Source organism: Chiloscyllium punctatum, chromosome 9, assembly GCF_047496795.1.
Source record: "Chiloscyllium punctatum isolate Juve2018m chromosome 9, sChiPun1.3, whole genome shotgun sequence".
Lineage (NCBI taxonomy): Eukaryota > Metazoa > Chordata > Chondrichthyes > Orectolobiformes > Hemiscylliidae > Chiloscyllium > Chiloscyllium punctatum.
The window spans coordinates 10,663,977-10,687,496 of record NC_092747.1 but is presented as its reverse complement, the minus strand read 5'-3'; the positions used below and the strand labels follow the sequence as shown (position 1 = coordinate 10,687,496).

The following is a 23,520-nucleotide window of genomic DNA, read 5'->3' as shown; positions in this document are numbered from 1 at the left end:
GTAATCATCAACTATAAAGATTGGTTTGCAGCATAGGAACATTAAAGGCATGCTCTGACTCTTCCAGGAGACATCTGAGTGAGCACATCAAACCTATGATCAATTGCCTGCCTCTACTAGAAAGGTTTGGAACCCATCAGATGGTTTCTGCAAAACAGTTAAACTATCCTCTGATTGAACAGGCTGTCTTCTGTGGTCATATGCCATCAGTCTGTAGGGTTAATGATGAGAGCTAATGTTTCACTAGAGAGTAAGGTATTTAGTCACTTTTAAAAAAAAAAATTACTTGTTCATGGGATGTGAGTATTGCTGGCTGGGCCAGCATTTACTGCCTAACCCAGCTGCCTTCTTGGAACCACAAGAGTCCATGTGGTGGAGGGACACACAATGCTGTTAGGAAGCAAGTTCCCAGATTTTGACCCAACAGTGAAGGTTTGGCTGAATTCGTTCCATGTCAGGATGATGTGTGGCTTGGAGGGGAACCTGCAAGTTCTCCTGAATCCACAGCCCATGACCTTCTTAGTGGGTACAAGAGAGGTCTTCCACAAATCACAGTTTAAAGTTTAATTTTAATCTGTCGATTTCAAGAGCTGTATTAATTTTAAAAGTTGATAAATAGTGTTGTTAAATGGTAATAATTGTGCTGCTACAAAGTAAATCCCTTTGATTGTTAGCTATAGTTGTGATCGCAGTGGTTATGTTACTGCACTAGTAATCCAGGGAGCTGGACAAATGATCCTGAGCCTTGCTTTCCACAAACTTACTAATCAGGCCACTACATTCTCCTCCAAATCATTTATATATATTACAAACAACCCAGGGACCCAGTACTGATTCCTGCAGCACACCACTGGCCACAGATCTCCACTCAGAAAAACACACTTCCACCACGACTCTGTCTTCCACAACCAAGCCAATTCCGTAGCCATCTTACCAGCTCATCGTGGATCCCATGTGACATCAGCTTTTGCATCAGCCTGCCATGAGGGACCTTGTCAAAGGATTTGCCAAAGTTCATATAAAAAAATCTAACGTCCTGCCCTCAATCATCTTTGTCACTTTCTCAAAATAATCAATCACGTTTGTGAGACTCGACCTTCTCCGCTCAATGCCATGCTGCCTATCGCTATTAAGTCCATATTTTTCCAAATGTGAGCTAATCCTGTCCCCAAGGATCTTCTCCATAATTTCCCCACCACTTCCGAAAACCTTTCCAGTATTTACAAGGGACAAGTGTGGAGGGTGAGGCAATTGTTTCTGGAGGAGTGCACCTTCAACAACACTTCAGAAACTCTCAGTCTCTGATCTCTTTTTCACTGATCTTACTTGCTTGTACAGGGAAGGACAAGCACAGCTACCCATTCATAGAGTTGTCATAAGCCTGTAAAAACCAGTCAGATTAATCAGGAATCCACCATCACTTTTAATGTTCCTTCGCCCTCAACAGTACATCCCATCTGTGGTGTGCACCATATGCAAGACACACTGCATCACCTAGTCAGGGTTTCTTTGACACCTTCTCCCAAACCTGCAACTTTGACCACCTGCAAGTACAAGGGTAGTATGCACACAGGGACATCTGTACCTCCACCTTTCATTCCAATTCCCACACCATCCTTATTTGGAAATGGACCGTAGTGCCTTTATCAACCCTGGGGTGAAATCCTGGAAGTCCCGTGGGAGTTAGCAACACGGAAGTAAATTAGTCAGTAGTGAACTGTGGCTGGACATGTTCATGGAGGGTTGATTATGCAACAATTGATCATGTGATGTTCAATTGTGTGGTACTCCTTCAGTCACATTTAAGGTTCATCTGCTTTCCTCCACCTCGAGTCAAAATTCAGTCCGTACCCTTGATGGAAATCCCTTTTATCATCAGTTTAACCCCTCCTCTGCATGCTGTCAGCCTGCCTCATTGCTCATGGAAATTTCTGCCTTTTATCTGGCTGGATGTTGATCTTTTGCAATCTAGTTGTTGCTGGCATTGTTCCCCAGCTTGTTGCAATAGTGACTTTGTGACTTCTTCCTATGCCAATGAATGCACACTGGAAGAAGGGTGCGAGAAAGCTCCCCATCAATCCGAACTGCAGGAAGGATCTGCTCCCAAGTTGTTCCAGTTGCTCTTTTAAGGTTGGCATATTTCAGTTTCTTTATTTATTTGTCCATGGGATGTTGGTGTCATTGACTAGACCATATTTATTGCCTATTCCTAATTTCCCTTGAGAATTTCCCTTACATTCCTTGGGATGTAAATAGGCAAGTCTAGGATTTTCAACCAGTAACACTGAAGATACAGTTCCAAGAACAGGAAGATGTGTGGATTGGAAAGGATCTTTGCAGTAGGGGGTGTTCCCATGCAGCTGCTGCCCTTGACCGTTTAAGATGGAAGAGGCCATGGGTTTGGAAGGTTCCGTCAAAGGAGCATAGCCAAGATGCTACAGTACATCTTGCTGCCAATGTGCATGAGTGGTGGAGAAACTGTGGAATGAGATGCCACTGAAGTAGAGTCCACTGTGTCCTGCCTGGTGTTTAGTTTTGCACCGACTGATGTAAGTTAAAGCTTTGCCTTTGTGCTTTACACCAGTTCAATGGTTCTGTTTGGTACAGTGAAATTCCTTATGCACAGATCAAATTTCGCTCAATGCAATAGAGATACCAACCATAAAGTTTCTGTTTTGCTCTGTATATGAATTAAAATTTTGTGGACAGGAAATGCAGATCTAAATTTTTAAAATATACCAGATGCCTATTTTCCCCACATTAATGGATTTTAATGTCTTCATGAAGCAGCCGTATATTTTCACCAATATAAAAGAATGTAAGCTCTGAATCATTTGTATGTTTCAATGAAGTCATCTCTTGTTTTTCTGAATGCACAGCATGGGCCCAAATTCCACAGCCTTTCTTCAAATGACAACTCACCCAACATTGAGAGCAATCTGGTGAACCTTCATAGCCCTGTCTCCAATACAAGTATATTCTTCTTTAAGTGTTGAGACCAAAACTGCACACAGTATCTAAAATGTGGTACTACTAACACCCTGTACAATTGCTGGATGACTTTTTTAAAAATTGCACTCCAATCTCTTGCAAGAAAGCCTTCCCTGCCATTTGCCTCCCATATTGCTGACTTCAGTTGGAGTGTTAACTCCTGAGTTTCATCTACAAACATACCCATAGTTGCCTGCACATTATGGCTTTTGAAAATAATTCTGCTTATCTATTGTTACAACAAAAGTGAATAACACCGCATTTCCCCGCATCTACCATCACATTGTCCACTCGCTTACTAAGTCTTTATTTACTTGCAACCTCACCGTGTCTTCATAAATTAACACTTACAATTAGCTTTATATTATCAGCAAACTTATAATCTACTCTCTGTCCAGTTTGTCAAAGCCATTAATAGAAGTTCTAAACAGCTGAGAGGAGAAAGTGAGGACGGCAGAGCTGAAAGTGTGGTGTTGGAAAAGCACAGCAAGTCAAGCAGCATCCGAGAAGCAGGAGAATCAACATTTTGGGCATAAGCCCTTCATCAGGAAGGGCTTATCCCCAAATGGTCGATTCTCCTGCTCCTCAGATGCTGCCTGACCAGCTGTGCTTTTCCAGCACCACACTCTCAACAGCTGAGAGGTCCCAGCACTGCTCCTTATGGCATTTCACAAGGCACAGCCTGCAAATGGAGAATGTTCCATTAATTCCTACTCTTCACTTCCTGTCTATTAATGAACTCTCTTCCCAAACTAATAGTTCATACCCACCCTGTACTCCATAAACTTACCTATTAACTTTTTGTCTGGCACCCTATCACATGCCTTTTGGAAGTCCAGGTATACTGCATCAACTGGTTTCTCTTTAATTCTCTTTTAGTTAAATGCACAAGACGTTCTATTAAATTTATCAAATACGATTTCACTTTCTAAAACCTTGCTGACTTTGTCAGACCATACCATGATTTTCTAAGTGCATTGTCAAAACTTCCTTTCTTTACAGTTCTTGTAAACAAGAAGCAATGGTTTTATCAACAGACTTATTGTTTTTAAGTCATTTTAAAAACACCCATAGAGCTCCTGAGTTGCTGTGTCAGTCCCACCTGTTCCAGAGCTGCTTAATAACATTGCTGAACAGGTAGATTGGAAGGTATAAAACAAGCCACTCACCAATATTCATAGCTTGGCTATTCTTTTCCTGCTGTCTCAAATATTTTGAGCTATTACTGCAGGCTTCAGGACCCTGATATTGAGCTGACAATTTCATAAAATTCCAAAAGGTCTAGAAAAGGTTCTGGATCTGCATCTACATACAGCAGGAGCAGGGCAGCTCAAGGGCAGCAGCAGGTTCCTAATACTACCTCACAGCTCTGAAGCTTTAGCAGCATTACCAGGTGAGTGGACACTGCTGACTCCCACTCAGGGTCTACTATTGAATATTGAGTACAAGAGTTGGCAGGTCATGTTACATTGATAAAAAAAACACACAACACCAGGTTATAGTCCAACAGGTTTATTTGAAAGTACTAGCTTTCAGAGCGCGACTTCTTCATCTGTAACTAGTGGGATAGGATCATAAGACACAGCATTTATAACTAGAAATTTGGCATCTTATGATCCTGCCCCCTGGCTACCTGATGAAGGAGCAGCGCTTTGAAAGCTCGGACTTCCAAATAAACCCGTTGGACTATAACCTGGTGTTGTGTGACTTTTAACTTTATCTCCCCCAGCCCAACACTGACACCTCCACATCATATTACATTGAGTAGATTTGGCAGGTCATGCTACAATTGCATAGGACTTTAGTTCAGCTACATTTGAATTTTGCAGACAGTTCTGGTCGCCACAGTAACCAGAGGGATGTGGATGTTTTGGAGAGGGTGCAGAGGAAGTTCACCAGGATGTTGCCTAGTATGGAGGACAGTGAGTAGACTAGAATTATTTTCATTAGAAAGACAGAAGTTGAGGGGGGGACCTGATTGAGGTCGACAAAATCATGGAAGGTTTAGACAGGGTGGATAGCAAGAAGCTTTTTCCCCAGAGTGGGGGACTCAATTACTAGGAGTACCAAGTTAAAGGTGAGAGGGGAAAAGTTTAAGGGAGATAAATGTGGAAAGTTCTTTACACAGAGGGTGGTGGGTGCCTGGAATGTGTTGCCAGCAGAAGTGGTAGAGGCGGGCATGATAGCGCCATTTAAAATGTATCTAGACAGATACATGAATGGGCAGGGGGCAGAGGAATACAGGTCCTTAGAAAATAGGCAACAGGTTTAGATAGATTATCTGGATAGGCGCAAGCAGGCTTGGAGGGATGAAGGGCCTGTTCCCATGCTGTAATGTACTTTGTTCTTTGTTCTACAAGAAGGGTAAAGTTATGATCGTGAAAATATATAGAGCCTTGTTGAGACTACACCTGGAGTATTGTGTGCAATTTTAGTCTCCTCCATAAGCAAATGGAAACTTCTCAGAAAGGAAACATAACAAAGACCCACCAAACCAATGTCTGGGACGTAGGGATTGTCCCATGAGGAAAGATAGAATAGACTGATCCTATATTCTCTGGAGTGTAGAACAATAAAAGGTGATATCATTCAAACATATAAAATTTTTATAGAGGTCCAGAGTGCAGATGCAGGAAAGATGTTTCCCCATTGAAGGATATCAAGAACTTCAGTTTAAAATGAAGTGGAATTTCTTCACTCAGCAGATGTTAAGTCTTTGAAATTTCCTCTCCCAAAGGGCTATGGAGGCTCAGTTGTTGAATATGTTCAAAACTGCAATCAAATTTCCAGGAGACACATGTAATTTCGAAACACAACATTGGCGTGGATCAGCCATGATCTCATTAAGTGATGGGGCAGGCTCAAGAAGCTTATTTCTTATGTAGTTTAAATTCTAAAATAGGTGGAAGATAAGTTGCAATGACAAAGTACAAAATTTACAAATGGACATGGATACATTACATGAATTGACCAAAATTTGGCAGATGAAGTTTAAGGTGAATAAGTGTCAGGTTAACCATTTGGGTCAGAGGAATAGAAAAACAATTTATTATTCAAATGGAGAGAAACTTGAGCATGTTTCAGTGCAGAGGGATCTGGATGCCCTCATGTATGAATCACTGAAAATTAATATGCAGGGACAGCAGGTAATAAGGAAGGCTCATGGAATTTTAACACTTATTGGTAAAGGATTAGTGTAAAAGTAGGGACGTGTTACTGCAACTATACAAAGTATTAGTGAGACTACACCTGGATTATTATGTACAGTTTTAGTCCCCTTATTTGAGGAGGGATTTAGTTGCATCAGACGATGTTCACTGGATTGATCCCAGAGATAAAGGGTTTGCCTCATGAAGAGAGATTGGGCAGTTTAGGCCAATACTCTCTAGAGTTTAGAAGAACAAAAGGCGATCTAACTGTGGTATATAAGGTACCGAAGGGGATTGACAAAGTAGACGTAGAAAGGATATCTCATCACATTGGGCAATCCAGAATGAGAGGTCATAGTTTTAGGATAAGGGCTAGCTGATTCCAAACAGAAAAAGGGGAAAAAAATACTTCTCTCAAACAGCGTTGTCAATCTGCAGAATTCATACCTCAGAGAGCGGTAGACACTGGGACACGGATAAATTTAAGGAGGAGATAGAGAGATGGTTACATATTAACAGTTTGAAAGGCTATGAAGTATGGGCAAGGAAGTGGACTTGTGGCCAAGATGAGCTCAGCCATGATTGTATCAAATAGTGAAGCAGACTCGAGGGGCTGAATGGCCTATTCCTGCTGCTAGTTCTTACTTTTTATTTCTTCTACCTAACATCACAAGTTCAGACTGACCCATGTTGAACTTGAATTATCCATGAAAGCCCATTTTCCGTTGAATTACCACATATGTCATTTAGTAAACTTTGTGATGAACTGTGAAGTATGTCACTCTACTACCTAGCTCACAAATTAGTAATGTCATAGAGCAAGTGGCAGCACCTAATAAAAATATGAAAATGGAGGAAAAGTGGGACTAAAATTGGCACTAAAGAAAAGGAAATAGTTTTCTCTGTCTTACCTTTTCAAAAGGTGGTGGAGGGTCAAATCTCTTAGCACAGACCAGGAAGCTGTCAGGTGCAGGCTTGCTTTTCTTGACGTCAGGGTCATCGCCACACACAATGTGGTGGAATAAGTAGAAGATCGGCATGTGCCTGGATGTCTTTAGGTTATACTTTTCCTTCGGCGAGCTGGTAGCCACTGCGATTGGCACATTGTATTCGGTGAGATGGCGAACTAACCGCTCTACGCCTTAGGGAAGATCGGATAAAGGAGCAATAGTTAACTATTTTCAAGCAACCCATTGAGTACAACACTCAAGTATCCTCCTCATGTATGTCAATATGCCAGTCTGCACCAATAGGCTTGCTAGGCTCACAAGGATTCGTGTGTGGGGTGGCCCTGGAGAAGGAAACACAAAATTTAGCAAAATTAATGTTTTTTTTCCCTATAATTCCAATATGGCTGATTAATGGTGAGCAGTATCTGGGCCTACAATCTGTGTTTCCCATTGAAATCTAAAATGCATTTCCTTTTAAGGGTAAACCAGAACAGCTCCAGTAATCTATTCAAAGCAGGAGATACTCATTGGACTTTGTATTGGCAACATTCAATCTAAGGGCTCCATGGTGCAATAGTAGAGTCCCTGCCTCTGAGCCAGGAGGGCAAGGTTCAAGACCCACCTGCACCAGAGGCATGTAGTAATGTCTCTGAATATGTTGATCAGAAAATATCTAAATTATGCCCCCGCCTTAGTCTTAGGATAAGGGCTAGCAAATTTAAAACAGAGCTGAGTAGAAACTACTAGTCCCACAGGGTTGTGAATCTGTGGAATTCACTACCTCAAAGTGCAGTGGATGCTGGGACAGTGAGTAAATTTAAGGAGGAGTTAGACAGATTTTTAATTGGTAATGGGTGGAAGGGATATGGAGAGAAGGCAGGAAAATGGGGGTGAAGAACTTATCAGCCATGATCGAATGACAGAGCAGACTCGATGGACTGAATGGACTAATATCTTATGAATTACCTTTTCAGGGTGCTTGTGTCACAGTTGTAGTGCCCCTACCTCTAAGTTAGAAGGTCTGGATTCTAGTCCTATCTGCTCCAGACGTGTATGGATTAATATCTGAACAAGTTGATTTAGAACAAAAAAGCTATGCTTCTCCCTGGGGTTGGCTCCTGGATAGGGAAAGGATTCAGAAGGGCGGTGTGTGCAGAATTGGTGTTTGTGCTATAGATTTACAATAAAAAACCTTGTAAATCTCTGACAGTCTTTTGCTGCCTAATTCAACACATGGACAACTAGTCTGTGATGCCACCCGTACCATCAGCTTGGAAGGGGTCAGTGCATCCAGCTAGTTTCTCCTCGCTGTCACGACCAATATGAAATCGCCAACTGACATTAAAAAAACCCATTATCTGGTCATTAATACATTAGTATCATGTCTCCCCACGAAGAAACAATGACTGTACTGCAAAATATTGTTGGCTGTGAATGGAGGTCGGTTATTCAGCCTCTCAAATCAGAGCCTGCAAGGATAGTAGAGGCAGACACCCTCATAACATTTAAGAAGGATTCAGAAATGCACTTGCAACATCAAGGCATACAAGCTGAAAAATGGGATCAAAATACTTAGGTGGTTGTTTTTGACTGACACGGGCTCAGTGGCTCAAAGAGCCTTTCCCTGTGATGTGGACCCTAAGAATCTAGGATGCATATTTTTAAGTTGAGAGGAGAAAGGTTTAAAAAGGACATGAAGGGGCAACTTTTTCTTTGCAGAGATTGGTTCATATGTGGAATGAAGTTACAGAGGAGGTGGTGGATGCAGGTACACTTAAAACATATGAAAGACATTTGGATACACACATGAAGAGTATAGGGTTGGTGGGATATGGGCCAAATGCAGGCAAGTGTGACTAGTTTGGTTTAGGAACAGGGTCAGCATGGACTGGATAGAATGAAGGGTCTGTTTTTGTGTTGTAAGACTCTATAGTAGCCTTGGAATCCCTCCTCTCGAACTTCACCTTGAAGATATCAAATAGCTACAAATGGCACAGGGGGAATCCAGAATTCTGCTAATGCGCGACTTTTTATTTATCTCCGCTGTGGGAATGTATTGAGGATTAAAATGGGGTCATTTACCCCAATTTTTCTTTACTCTTTCTCCATGGCACAACTGCTCATTGACTTAACAATGGAGGTGGACTTCTCTTTTGATTGCTAAATTTGTGAATAACAGACAGTTACCTGGCATTAAGCTTGCACAAGCAAACAAGCGTTTCTCTATGAGGGAACATTCCTTCACAAAGTCCTCTGGAGTAATTGGAAGCTCCAGTTTTTCACAAATAATTTTGGCCACGATCATGGTCTGCATACCCATAACCATGGATTTCAACTCCCATGTAAACTTCTTATTGTAACGGCCACAGACTTCATCAAACACAAGAGTGTACAGCTTTTCCGTGTCTGAGAGAGAGAATCAGAAAAGCAAATACATTACATTCAAAAAGATTCAACCACTCCCTCCCTTACCCTGTCCATGGAACTGGAATGTACTGTGTTAACATGTAGTTTCATGGATTCAGAAGCAAAAGCAGCAAAGACTATGACTGATCTGATAATCCTCAATTCCACTCTCCTGCCTTTTCCCAAGAATCTTTAATTAATTCAGGAGATTTGATTCACGTCTGTTCTCAGCTCTGGAAATGCTGTGAATGCATAACATTGGTCTGGGTGCAGCCATGACCAGGAGGAAGGGCAGGAGCATGTGAAGAAAAGAAGTCCTTTGCACTTATGCAGAACTTTTCACAGCAACAGAATATGTCAAAGAGCTTTACAGCAAACGTGCAGGTTAGGTGAATTGGCCATGCTAAATTGCCTGTAGTGTTAGGTGAGGGGGTAAATGTAGGGGAATGGGTCTGGGTGGGTTGCTCTTCAGAGGGTCGGTGTGGATTTGTTGGGTTCAAGGGCCTGTTTCCACACTGTAAGTAATCTAATCTAATCTAATCTAAAAAGTGCTCTTGAAGTATACTTACTTTTGCAAGAAATGCAGTGACTAGCCTACCTGAAGCAAGATCATGCAAACGGCAAGACCACAATGACCAGATTATTTGTTGAAAGAATATTGATGGAGAGATAAATATTGGGAGAATGCCAATATTTGCCATAATAGTACCATGGGAACTTTTACATCAATTGATAGCGTAGTCGGGATCTCACCTTGTTTAAAGTCTCACTTAAAATCACAGGTTGCCATGGTTCTACCAGACTTCAATGAAGAGACATGACTGGTGGTGCTTTAACCGAAGGGGCATCGTGCCTCAGGTGAGGGGAGAGGTTGAGAAGGAGAGTCCTTCATGGTAACCTCAGCCAGTGCAGGAACTGAACTCACTCTGTTGGCATCATGAATCAGCCATCCTGTCAACTAAGCTAACCAACTTCCCAAAAGGCGGAACACCCAATGGCTCAGCTCTCCCTCAGTCTAACCAAGGCATCTCAGTCTTGATTTCTATGTTCAAGTTCTCGAGCGGAACTTGGATCCAGGATTTTATGACTGAGAGGCAAGCCAACAGTTATGGCAGAAATCTCCCATGGCATTGCTTACTATAAGCTAGAGGATACAACAGTTTGCTTCTAAAAGGACTAGAACATCATGCAATTGAGCTTCTGCTGCTGAGATACATAAAGTAGATTTCCCACTAAGGACATGTTTAAAAATTCATGGAATGCACTTGTCACTGGATGGGCCAGGATTTATTCTGGAAGGTGGTAACAAGCTCCTTCTTGAACTGCCACAGTAACTGGGGTGTAGGAATACTGTTTATTGACTATGAAGGGGGTAACTTGAAGGTGGTCAATGGGTCAGTCATGCTTCCTGATTTGTCCTGGATAATGCTGAGCTTCTTGAATGTGAAGCTGCATTTTTAATTGATTCAGGGGATTTGTGCTTCTCTGGCAGTTGGCATTTACTTCCAATAAGACCATTCAACATTGGAGGATGGGTATGTCATTTGGCCCATCAAGTCTCCTCGACCATTCAACAAGATCATGGCTGATCTCATAGAGCCATAGCAGCATGTACAGCATGAAACAGACCGTTCAACCCAACTCATCCATGCTGAACAGATATCCCAACCCAATCTAATCCCACCTGCCAGCACCCGGCCCATATCCCTCCAAACCCTTCCTATCCATATACCCTTCAAATGCCTCTTAAATGTTGTAATTGTACTCGCCTCCACCACTTCCTCTGGCAGCTCACTCCACACACGCACCACCCTCTGCTTGAAAACTTTGCCCCTTTTATAGCTTTCCCCTATCACAATAAACCTCTAGCTCTGGACTCCCCCACCCCAGGGAAAAGACCTTGTCTATTTACACTATCCATGCCTCTCATGATTTTATAATCCTCTATAAAGGTCACCCCTCAGCCTCTGACATTCCAGGGAAAACAGCCCTAACCTCTCCCTATCACTCAAATTCTCCAATCCTGGCAACATCCTCGTAAATCTTTTCTGAACCCTTTCACGTTTCACAAAATCCTTCCTATATGATCTGACAATCCTCAACTCCACTTTCCTACCTGTTTCCTTGATTCCCTTCCTGATTAAAAATCTGTCTGTCTCAGCCTTAATGACCGAGCTTTGACAACCCCCTGTTGTACAGAAATCCACAGATTCACTACCCCGATCTGTACCTTCGGTGGGTGACCACTTGTCCTGAGATGGTGCCCTCTCATCCTAGACTTTCCCACAAGGGCAAACAACCTCATTATCAACACCATCATTCCTGATGAAGGCCTTGTACCCGAAACATTGATTCTCCTGCTGCTCGGATGATGCCTGACCTGCTGTGCTTTTCCAGCACCACACGTTTCAACACCATCAAGCCTCCTAACAATCTTATACATTTCAGTAAGGTCTCCTCTCATTCTTTTAATTTTTCTAAAGTGCTTTCAGATATTCTAGCAGCATTTCGCAATACTTTTTATACCACTTAAAACAAACAGATAAGCTTTTGTATACAGGAAGTGCTGGAAAGAACTGGCTTTGGTCAGGTTTAGCACAGCTGCAGAAAAAAAAAAGTGCACTGTTTTATTTTTCCCCTCAGTCTACATGCATTGAATTTCAGACCTGGAGGAGTGTGTTCTCCACCCGTAATCAGGTTATTACATTTTAAAATCTTAGCTTGTACACTGGAGCCTAATGTGTTTCTTGAAACATGAAGGGGGCTTGCATGAACTGGCCAGATCTTTGGTGGGGTGGGGTGGGGTGGGGTGGGGTGGGGTGGGGAGGGTAGAGGGGACGGGTGGGGTTGAGGGGACAGGGGACAGGGGACGGGTGGGGTTGAGGGGAGGGGTGGTGTGGGATTGAGGGGAGCGGAGGTGTGGAGTTGAGGGGAAGGGAGGGGAGGTGTGGGGTTGAGGGGAAGGGAGGGGAAGGGAGGGGAGGGGAGGGGTGAGGGGAGGGGAGGGGTGAGGGGAGGGGTGGGGGGGTGAGGGGAGGGGTGGGGTGGGGTGGTGAGGGGTGGGGTGGGGGTGCTGAGGGGTGGGGTGGGGTGAGGGGAGGGGTCAGGTCGGGGTGAGGAGAGGGGAGAGAGGAGAGGAGAGGGGAGAGAGGAGAGGAGAGGGGAGAGAGGGGAGGGAGGGGTGGGAGTGAGGAGAGGGGAGGGAGGGGTGGGAGTGAGGAGAGGGGAGGGAGGGGTGGGAGTGAGGAGAGGGGAGGGAGGGGTGGGAGTGAGGAGAGCAGGGTGGGGTGGAGGGGAGGGGAGGGGAGAGGTGTGGAGGGGGAAGGAAGGGGTGGAGGGGAGGGGTGGAGTAGAGGGGATGTGCAGGGGAGGGGTAGGAGTGAGAGGGGTGGGGAAGTATGGGGGGGAGGGAATGGAAGGGGTGGGGTGTAGATGAAGAAATGAGGAGTCGGAGAGGGATTGGGCGAAGAGGTGTGTGAAGGCAGAGTGGGGGTGGTGGAGTATTATGGGGAGAGGGAGGAGGAAAAGGGCAACGAGAGTCTGGGGATTGTCAATGGGGGGGCGGGGCTCAGCGTGCCGGGGGCGGGGTCCAGCTGTTGATTGACAGCGTGAAACCTGGGCGTGGCCCGGATGGCCGTGGGCGGGTTTCGGTGTGAGTGGGCGGAACTCAGGGGAATTGGTGGCAGTGGGCGGGACCCTTGGTGATTGACAGCCGGGTTGCAGAGGGAGGAGCCCGGTGCGTTTGACAGCTCACTGAGTGGGCGGGGCTCAGGGTAACTGACAGGCCGGGGGGTAGTGGGCGGGGCCGGGATGAACTGACTGAGAGTTAGCGATGGGTGAGCGGGTAGGGATCGGGCGACAAAGCGGGGTGGCTGCGGTCGGCAACGTGTTGACGCTGTGAAGGGACGGAGCGCGGCGACAAGCGGACACTGACCCAGGAGGAGGCCGTCCATGTCAAAGATGACATGACTAACCGGCTTGAAGTCTGTTGTCCAGCTCGCCGCCATTTCCAGAGGAACCGAGGGCCGACGATCAGCTTCCCAGAGTTACCATCCAGGGGATGTGAGCCATAAAATCCACCTTCACCGAAAATACATTCCGAAGACTGATAAATCATCCTTCCAGCCCCAAACATAATAAAAGGGTACGGATTAATATCTTGGTTTGTCGATCACCTTAATACTATGTTCTAAAGAGAATGGTATCATCCATCCATTTGGCATCGCTGTTGTAGCTGGTCCTAAAACGAATGAGCGAAACTGTCGGAGGCTTCCGTTCCAACTCCGGGTCTGGTTTCAGTCGGCCACCATCTGCCAGCCTCGGGGCGGGGCGATCCTTCGGAGGCGTGGTCAGGGTGCCGGGGGTTATCTGAGGGGCGGGCTGGGCGTGACTAGAGAATGAAGGGGCGTGGCGACTGGTTCAGGCTGAAGGGTGGGGCTGGGCGATAGAGGCGGGGCCATGTGGTTGACGGAGGCGGGCGAAGGAGGCGTGGTCTAATGGGTGTGAGGAGCGGGGCCGGTGAGGAAGAAGGCGTGGCCAACGGGAAGGGGGCGTGGCCATGGTGTGAGGGGCGGGGCTGTCGGCGTAGGCTGGACTCTGTGTGTGGGCGGGGCCTATGGAGAGGGTGTGGTCAGATAGTGGTGGGCGGGGTATGTCTGGGAGACGGGGCTACCAGCGCAGGTAAGGCTGACAGATACTGCAGGTAGGAGAAAGTGGGGATTGCAGATGCTGGAGATCAGAGCTGAAAATGTGTTGTTGGAAAAGTGCAGTTGCAGGAAGAAGGGCCTCATGCCCGAAACGTCGAGTCTCCTGTTCCTTGGATGCTGCCTGACCTGCTGTGCTTTTCCAGATACCTGCAGGTAGTCAAATTAGAATGGTGCCTGAAAAGCATAGCAGGTCAGGCAGCATTGGAGGAGCAGGAAAATCGACGTTTGCTCAGGAAGGACATACTGGCACTGGAGCGTGTCCAGCGGAGATTCACACGGATGATCCCTGGAATGGTAGGTCTAACATATGAGATTATATACTGGATTAGTGGTGCTGGAAGAGCACAGCAGTTCAGGCAGCATCCAACGAGCAGCGGAACAGCTGAGGATCCTGGGATTGTATTCATTGGAGTTTAGAAGATTAAGGGGAGATCTGATAGAAACTTACAAGATAATACGTGGCTTGGAAAGGGTGGACGCTAGGAAATTGTTTCTGTTAGGCGAGGAGACTAGGACCCGTGGACACAGCCTTAAAATTAGAGGGGGTAAATTCAGAACAGAAATGCGGAGACATTTCTTCAGCCAGAGAGTGGTGGGCCTGTGGAATTCATTACCGCAGAGTGCAGTGGAGGCCGGGACGCTAAATGTCTTCAAGGCAGAGATTGATAAATTCTTGATGTCACATGGAATTAAGGGTTCCGGGGAGAATGCGGGTAAGTGGAGTTGAAATGCCCATCAGCCATGATTGAATGGCGGAGTGGACTCGATGGGCCGAATGGCCTTACTTCCACTCCTATGTCTTATGGTCTTATGGTTTTGGGCAAAAGCCCTTCATCAGATACTGCAGGTAAGTGAGCTCCTGCCTTGACAGCTTCCACCGATGGTACTGCTGAGCTCAGGATGTTTTTTTTTTGCATGCACATTGATTCAGATTGCTATTTGATATGTGATTGTCTCTTGGCTCTTTGCTTCAGCCCAGTGCTGGTAACCAACAATTCTTCTGAGCCTTTTTGACCAAGACTACACCCTCTCCTAGGAGCCACTTCCTGTTTCTTCAGTCAGTTGTCAAGATCAAGTCTCAGAGCATGTTACTGAGGGGTGTCCAATGTATTAATTCAGGCAATCACGCTGCCACTTTTGTGTCACATCAGTAAGGTTCTAGGGTCATGCAGTCGTACTGCATGGAAACAGACCCTTCTGTCCAACTGATCCACAGCGACCATGTTCCAAAACTAAACTTGTCCCACCTGCCTGCGTTTGGCCCCATCCCTTCAAACCATTCCTATCCTTGTGCTTATCCAAATGTCTTTTAAATGTTGGAACTGTACCTGCATCTTCAATTCCTCTGGCAGTTCATTCCACACACGAACCATTCTGTTTGTATAAAAAAAGTGCCTCTCATGTCCTTTGTAAAACTTCCTCCTCTCACCTTAAAAGTATGCCCTGTAGTTTTGAAGTCTCCCATTATAGGGAAAAGTTTCTTACTACTCACCTTTTCGATGCTTCTTGTTATTTTACCAATCTCAATAAGGTCACCCCTCAGCCTCCAACGCTCCAGCAAAAAAAGTCTCAGTCTACTTTTGTAACTCAAGCCCTCCATTCCTGGCAACATCCTGGTAAATCCTTTCTAAACCCTCTCCAATTTAATAATACCCTTCCTATAACAGGGCAACCAGAATTGCCCGTAGCACTCCAGAACAGGCTTCACCAACATCCTTCTGTGTCTGCTTGTACAATATTGGTTATGGTGACTCCTGACTCCAGTAGACCCATGACAGGTGTAACTAACCTTTATGGAAGACCATTCAGCACTGGTTTGAGTTTTACTTAATGTAAATGACAATGTTGAGTCACTGTTTGATTCTAGTCACATTTCCTTAAAAGGTAATTGGCTAGCTTCAACTTATTCACATACATTTTCGCATCAGGCCAGTCTGCTAAAGTGGTGTGCAGTATTTCACAATCTTTTTGACTTAAATGTAAGCACTCTATAATCAGCAATAGAGAGACGTGCATATCTGATAGACTGAATAAGTGGTGGCTGTTACCATATGTGTAACTATCTCCAAAAGGAAGAATTACATTACTCATTGGAAATTGTGACATTTATGAACAGATTAATAGACACCACAATCAGTCCCTCAGAATATGCTGCACTGATCTGAAACATTGCAAAAGATCTCATTGATTTGGGTGCGGAAGTCAGCTGTTGGTTCCTGATACTGTTTGCCATGCAAGAAAAAGTGCTGATACGCGACAACATTGAAGGGCATGTGAGAATTTGGTGCTCCACTCCATACTGCCCCCAATCCCACTTTGAAAATGTAAGTGGTAGCAACTGGCTATGATTGAAGAATAGCCCTGCCTGAAAGTTTTCTTGCAACCTGCATTGGCAACGGCAAAGAATTGAACACCACTCCTGCAGGAGATTGTTCCCTTGCGCTAAAATGACTGTGCAGCAGTAACCTCTCTCATACTGTGAATAATGTTTCATCACACTGACTTTGTTTTTTTTTAGGAACATGAACATCTTGCTGATGTTCTTTCTACTATACTTGGCAAAAGTAAATGTGGGGCAAAGTGCAAGCTCGCAGCCCAACTATGTCCTTATCATGGCCGATGACCTCGGAATTGGAGACCTGGGATGTTATGGAAACACCACATTGAGGTTTGAAGTTAAATATGTCGCCTTTTTCTTTTTACTAAAGTCATTATGAATGGCTTGTGCTGCCTGCATCTGGTGTTCAAAAAGTAGCTGTTTCCAATGGCGGCCATATGAAAGCACTGGCCAAGGAGAGTGGTCTGTGTAAGTGGACTGGCATCGAATCAGGGCTTCCCTCTGTATCTGTATAGGTAAATAATTAAAATGTGGCCAGATAGTACAATAAAAGAGAAAATAATTTATACAGTGACATTCCTGGATAGATTTTGATACAAGAATTAGAACCAAATTTTGCTATTTTACCCCTTGAACCTGTTTCACCATTCAATAAAGTCATGACGACTCACCCAAATTAGGAGATTGCACATTCTCCCCGTCTCTGCGTGCATTTCCTCTGGGTGTGCCAATCCAAAAATGTGCAAGTTAGGTGGATTGGCAATGCTAAATTGTCCGTAGTGTCCAGAGGTGTGAAGGTTAGGTGTGTTAGCCATGGGGAATGCAGGGATAGGGTAGGGGTATGGGGCTGGGTGGGAGACTTGGTGTGGACTTGTCGGGCCGAATGGGGATTCTATATAGATGAATGAGTCTTTAACTCCATGTTCCTATCAGCTGCCCATACCCTTTTAACTCATTGATCAGAAAACTGTCCAATACGTTGCTTTGTAACTAATCATTTTTTTGAAGTGTACTGAACACATCAGCCAATTTGTGTACAGCAAGCGCCCATAAGCATCAATGTGGTAAGGATAAAGTAATCTGCTCTGGTGTTCGTTCAGGGACTAAATATTGGCCTGGAGGTGAATTCCCTTGCTCCTTTTCAAGCAGTGAAATTGTTTGAGAGGAGCAATGTTTAATGACACATCAAACGATCCCTGATAGCGCAGCTTTCTTTTCATGAAATCAAAGTGGGGTTTGTGCTCATATTCTTGAAGTGGGAATTGAACTATCTTCCTTTATATACAGGAGTCGAGAACATTTTTCACTGAGCCACAGCTGCAGCGCTGTGATGTCGGGTTCATTTTGTACGCATCAAGATCCAAAAAGCTTTGGGATAGTCAGCATTTAAATCCACCCTTGTCAAGAGGCTTTGGAAACGCTCAGGGTATCGATTTTAAGAGTCGCGAGGTTTTGCTGCAGCTCTACAAGTCCCTGGTGAGACCACACTTGGAATATTGTGTCCAGTTCTGGTCGCCCTACTATAGGAAAGATGTGGAGGCTTTGGAGAGGGTGCAAAGAAGGTTTACCAGGATGCTGCCTGGACTAGAGGGCTTACCTTATGAAGAAAGGCTGAATAAGCTTGTACTTTTCTCTCTGGAGAGAAAGAGGAAGAGAGGAGACCTGATCGAGGTGTACAAAATAATGACAGGACTAGATAGAGTCAATAGCCAGAGACTTTTCCCCAGGGCAGGATTGACTGGTGCGAGGAGTCATAGTTTGAAGATATTAGGAGGAAGGTATAAAGGAGATGTCAGAGGTAGATTCTTTATGCAGAGAGTTGTGAATGCGTTGCCAGTTGAGGTGGTGGAAGCGAAGTCATTGGGGATATTTAAGTGACTGCTGGACATGCACATGGATAGCAGTGAGTTGAGGGGTGCATAGGTTGAGTTACTATATTTTACACTAGGATTAAGTCTCGGCACAACATCGTGGGCCTAAGGACCTGTTCTGTGCTGTACTTTTCTATGTTCTATGATGGTCAAAGTTTCATCCTGCTGTTCAAGAGTCTGCAGAGCTCCAGAGAGGTAGACAGCTAGATTCTAAACAAAGCCATGTGCACAAGTCAGCGGCATGAAGTACAACCCTGCAGTTGGAGGGTTAATGGCCACGAGTGGAGTTACTGCACAATGAAAGTTGGCACCTTCAAGAGAGGAGTGTTCAAAGTTGGCAACCAGCAAGGCAGAAATGAGAAGTGCTTGCCTTCGATGCAACAAAGTGTTTAAAGTAGAAAGTCATACAGAGCTTATCACAAATTATTTTGATTTGTGCTTCAGAACAAAAACATACAGTCTTATATAAGTGGCTGTGGGAGAGAAGATAAATGCACATTGTGGTATCTGTATTGTTTGAAGCATTGGTTTTGATTATCAGCATGCTTTCAGTGGGAGAAATGTGTTGGCAAGACTCACTTGTTGTACTGCTAAACCCAGTCTCTGACTGAACCAACAGATCTGACAGCATTCTGCTGTGCTTCCCTTAACATTTTAAAACTAGTTAAGAAGCAAATGAACTTTATTATCAATCCACAGGAAATTATTTAGTGGCGAGAAAAGGCAATCAATTTAGAATTGGACTCCCTACAACATGGAAACAGGCCCTTCAGCCCAATATGTCCACAGTGACCCTCTGAAGAGTATCCCACCCAAACCCATTCCCCATTACACTACATTTAACCCTAACCTGATGCACCTAACCTACACATCCCTGAACACTATGGGTAATTTAGCATGACTAATTCACCTAACCTGCAGTTCTTTGGATTGTGGGAGGAAACCAGAACAAATCCACACAAACATGGGGAAAATGTGTAAACTCCACACACACACACACAGTTGCCTGAGGCTGAAATTGAACCCAGGTCCCTGTGAGGCAGCAGCGCTAACCACTGGGCCACTGTGCCACACAAGGTGATATCCTCCTCGTAATGTCTTGGTTAGAGACAAAAAAAACTGCAGATGCTGGAAACTAAAATAGAGAGGCAGGAGGCTGAGAGAGCACAGCAAGCCAGGAGGCATCAGGAGGTGGAGAAGTCAACACCCCTGAAGATGGGTTACATCCCGAAAAATCAACTTCTCTACTTCCTGATGCTGTCTGGCTTGCTGTGCTCTTCCAGCCTCCTGCCTGTCTATCTAGCAGCAATGTCTATCTGACTGGTAATCTAGATAGGCAGGTAAAATGCAATTTGAATATAAATTCCAATGCCATCATCATAGGTGATGAAATTTTAATTCAATCAATTGGTTAGGTGACTTTTGGAAAATTGCATACAATTTTGATCTCTCTGCTAGAGGGAGGATGTTATGAAACTTGAAAGGGTTCAGTAAGGATTTACCAGGATGTTGCTGTGGTTGGAGGGTTTAAGCAAAAGGGAGAGGCTGAATAGGCTGGGGCTGTTTTCCCTGGAGTGTTGTAGGCTGAGCGGTGACCTTATAGAGGTTTATAAAATCATGATTGGATAAATGGGCAAGGTCTTTTCCCCAGGGTAGCAGAGTCAAAAACTAGAGGATGTAGGTTTAAGGTGTGAGGAGTAAGATATAAAAGGGACCTAAGGGCAGTTTTTTTCATTCAAAGGGTTGTGCATGTATGGAATGAGCTGCCAGAGGAAGTGGTGGAGGCTGGTACAAATACACCATTTAAAAGGCATTTGAAGGGTATATGAACAGGAAGGGTTTGGAGGGATATGGGCCAAATGCTGGCAAATGGGGTTAGATTAATTTAGGATATCTGTTCAGTATGGACGAGTTGGACTGAAGGGTCTGTTTCTATGCTGTACATCTTTATGACTGTAAATCCAAAAAACATGGAATTTTTGTGAAGATAAAATCTCATCTCATGGTGCCTATGTAACCATAGTCAATTGTCATGAAAGTAAATCTGGTTTATTAATGTCCTTTCCTGGAGGTGATCTGCCATCCTTACCTGATCTGGCCTACCTGATCCCAGACCCATGTAGTACAGTTGACTCTTAACGGCCCTCTGGCTCTCAAGGCCATTCCAATCTGTTCCAGGGTAATTAAGAAAAGGCAATAAATTGCCAGCAACACCAATATTCCATGCGAGAATAAAAGAAAAAAAGAAGCTCAACTTGCTTGGTTCGGGGTGGGGGTGTGATGGAGAAAGATGGCCTGATGTACAATTAGGAATAAAAATGTGCATTTATGTCACTCCTTCCATAGTCTCAGGTTGTAACCTTACTGCCAAAGAAGTACTTTTAAACCTGGGTGTACAATGTAAGAGATGCGGTAGCCAAATTATGTGCAAATTCCCACAAGCAGCAATGCAATAATGAAATAATCAATCCTAAGTGGGCAGCACAGTGGCTCAGTGGTTAGCACTGCTGCCTCACAGCATCAAGGTCCCAGGTTCAATTCCAGCCTTGGGCGACTGTCCGTGTGGAGTTTGCACATTCTCCCCGTGTCTGTGTGGGTTTCCTCCCACAGTCCAAAGATGTGCAGGTCAAGTGAATTGGCAATGAGAAATTGCCCATAATGTTAGATGCATTAGTTAGAGGGAAATGGGACTGGGTGGGTTACTCTTAGGAGGGTTGGTGTGGACTTGTTGGGCCAAAGGGCCTGTTTCCACACTGTAGGGAATCTAATCTGAGTGATAAATGTGGCCACAACAATGTGAAAATCACGCCCACTCTTTGTTGGGAATATCATAGAATCCTTTATGGCTACCTGTGATGGCAGACAGGGTCTATGTTTAACATTATGCCCAAATCCCATGTAGCACCAACTTGTTGCTTCTCAATCATGATGTCTAAATGGAGGAGTGACCCAAAGTAGGTCATTCAACCCATCGAGCCTGCCCAGCCACTCAGTGAGATCATGACTGTCCTGAGAATCTTTGATTCCATTTTCCTGCCCTTTCCCTGTCAGAATTCCACAAATTCTCTACCCTCTGAGAGAATACATTTCTCCTTATCTCTGTCTTCAGTGTACAACACCTTATTCTGAGAATAAGCCCTCTGCTCTACAACAGGAAACATTTTTTCCTGCATCTACCCTCTCAAGTCCCCCAAGAACTTTAGATTTAGATTAGATTCCCTAAAGTGTGGAAACAGGCCATTCGGCCCAACAAGTCCACACCGACTCTCCGAAGAGCAACCACCTAGACCCATTTTCCTACATTTACCTCTGACTAACGCAGCTAACATTATGGGCAATTTAGCATGGTCAATTTACCTAACCTGCACATCTTTGGACTGTGGAAGGATACCAGATGTCTCCAATGCCCACTGGAGACCAGCAGTTTGTTGTTTTCCAACAGAAGAACATCACAGACAGACAAGCATTTGGACAGTTCCAAACAGAAATTTATTGATGGCCACTAAAGGGAACAGAAAGGAGATGAAGACAGGCTGCAGTTTGTAACCACAATGCAAGTCAAACACTGACATCTTGTCTTGACATTCCATGATGGGTCTTCTGTAACCAGCTCCCGTCTACTGGAACTGGATGTTAGTCAAGACTTCTCTCGTTCAGAGCACATGATGCAGGTGGACTCTTGAACAACAAGGAGACCTTCCTGCAGCACAGTGTTCTCATCCTTCTCCTCAGATAGCAGCTCCCGTTCCCCCAGCTCCTAGGCATCTATCACATCACCAACTGCCTGCTGCAGTTGTACAGGGCATAGGGTGGTGTGGTGCAATCTGCCAGACTATACCGGAGGTCTCCCCAGATGCTCCAAGCTGCAAAGCCACATCTTCACCAGCTGTGTCATGTATTCCAGCACAGCCTTAGTCATAGCATGTGCGTCAACTTGGTGAAGGTGCCACACTTATTAAGTGACCAACACACTCAGCATGCAAACAACCATGGCAAGACAAGATGTGGATGCTGCGAGAGTGCAGTTAAGTGCTAAGTGTGTGAACACTACGAGAACAATGAGGAGCCCTGAGATGCAGCCTGGTCCAATCTGTGAGCTAGGTGCCTGTCCCTGTCATATTTCCTGAAGAGAGGCGATGGCCTAGTGAATTAATCAAGGAACTCAGCTAATGTTGGGGGCCAAAGTTCAAATGCCACCAAGGCAGATGATGGAACTTAAATTCAATATAAAAGAAAATCTAGAATGAAGAACATGAAGATGAAGAGCATGACGCCATTGCCGATTCTCAGAAAAAATATTCATCTGGCTCACTCATGTCCTTCAGGGAAGGAAACCTGCCATTAAGTTCCCATCCTCATCTAGTCAGGTCTACTTCAGACCCACAGCAATGTGGTTGACTCTCAGCTGCCCCCGAAAAGAGCAGGTTGGGATGGGCACTAAGTGCTGGCCCAACCTGCGATGCCCACGTCCTGTGAGTGCATTTTAAAAAAGCCTTTTAATGCTCGTCAGTGCACCACGAGAGGCAAGTCTGTGCTTCCAATTGGCATCAAAAAGTATAGGAGAGGTGCCATGAGGATTGTGAACAAAAGCTTTTATCTATTGCCAGATGGTGCCCTAAGGTGCCGGTTGGTGCTGAACAATATGGAGACTTCTTCCAGTGAGTTACAAGCTGAAGTTGCCATGTACTAGTGTTGATTTCCATGTTGAGATTGTTTGATATTCTGTTTGTTCAACACGTGTGATAAGGTAGAAAGCTGGCTATTATTGACACGACAGCCAAGTGGAATTGTCAGTTGACTAGTAATCCTGAAACCCTGGTAATGTTTAGGGGTCCCAGGTTCAAATCCCACCACAGCCCATTTAAAAAAGGAAACTGCCTTCAGTGACAACATTGGAAGAGTTGTCTCACAGACCAGTCCAGCAATGGTCTGATACCTACACTCTTGAATCGTACCTTACACACAACATCCCAGACACCCCATTACCATCCCTGTCCTACCAACAGCACAGAGCCAGAAGATGTGGTGGTTCAGTGGAGTACAGTTCCATGGCATCAGGTCATACATGGACAAGGAAACCTCCTGCTGACTACCACATACCATCCTCTT

The 23,520-nt window shown here is 44.8% G+C and overlaps 2 protein-coding genes across 9 annotated transcripts in view; one reads left to right on the top strand and one right to left on the bottom strand.

The window, feature by feature from the left end:
* Window positions 1-13,631, bottom strand: part of pudp (pseudouridine 5'-phosphatase) — a 33,664-nt gene extending 20,033 nt beyond the window's left edge. The window contains exons 1-3 of one of the 2 annotated variants that reach the window (XM_072576888.1): window positions 13,431-13,631; window positions 9,278-9,496; window positions 7,052-7,281 (exon numbers count right to left, since the gene is read on the bottom strand). In XM_072576888.1, the coding sequence (XP_072432989.1) occupies window positions 7,052-7,281; window positions 9,278-9,496; window positions 13,431-13,503 (522 nt within the window). In that variant the 5' untranslated portion in view covers window positions 13,504-13,631. The remainder of the gene's footprint in view (window positions 1-7,051; window positions 7,282-9,277; window positions 9,497-13,430) is intronic. The other variant, XM_072576887.1, reaches the window with a different exon arrangement.
* The window catches only part of LOC140481140 (steryl-sulfatase-like), a 65,351-nt gene continuing 53,960 nt past the window's right edge, over window positions 12,130-23,520 (top strand). For 3 of the 7 annotated variants that reach the window (XM_072576885.1, XM_072576883.1, XM_072576879.1), the window contains exons 1-2: window positions 13,526-13,640; window positions 16,721-16,870. In XM_072576885.1, coding sequence (XP_072432986.1) covers window positions 16,725-16,870 — 146 coding nt within the window. In that variant the 5' untranslated portion in view covers window positions 13,526-13,640; window positions 16,721-16,724. Of the gene's footprint in view, window positions 12,194-13,319; window positions 13,641-14,165; window positions 14,177-14,477; window positions 14,497-16,720; window positions 16,871-23,520 lie in introns of those variants that run through there. The other 4 variants (XM_072576880.1, XM_072576886.1, XM_072576881.1 and 1 more) reach the window with 4 other exon arrangements.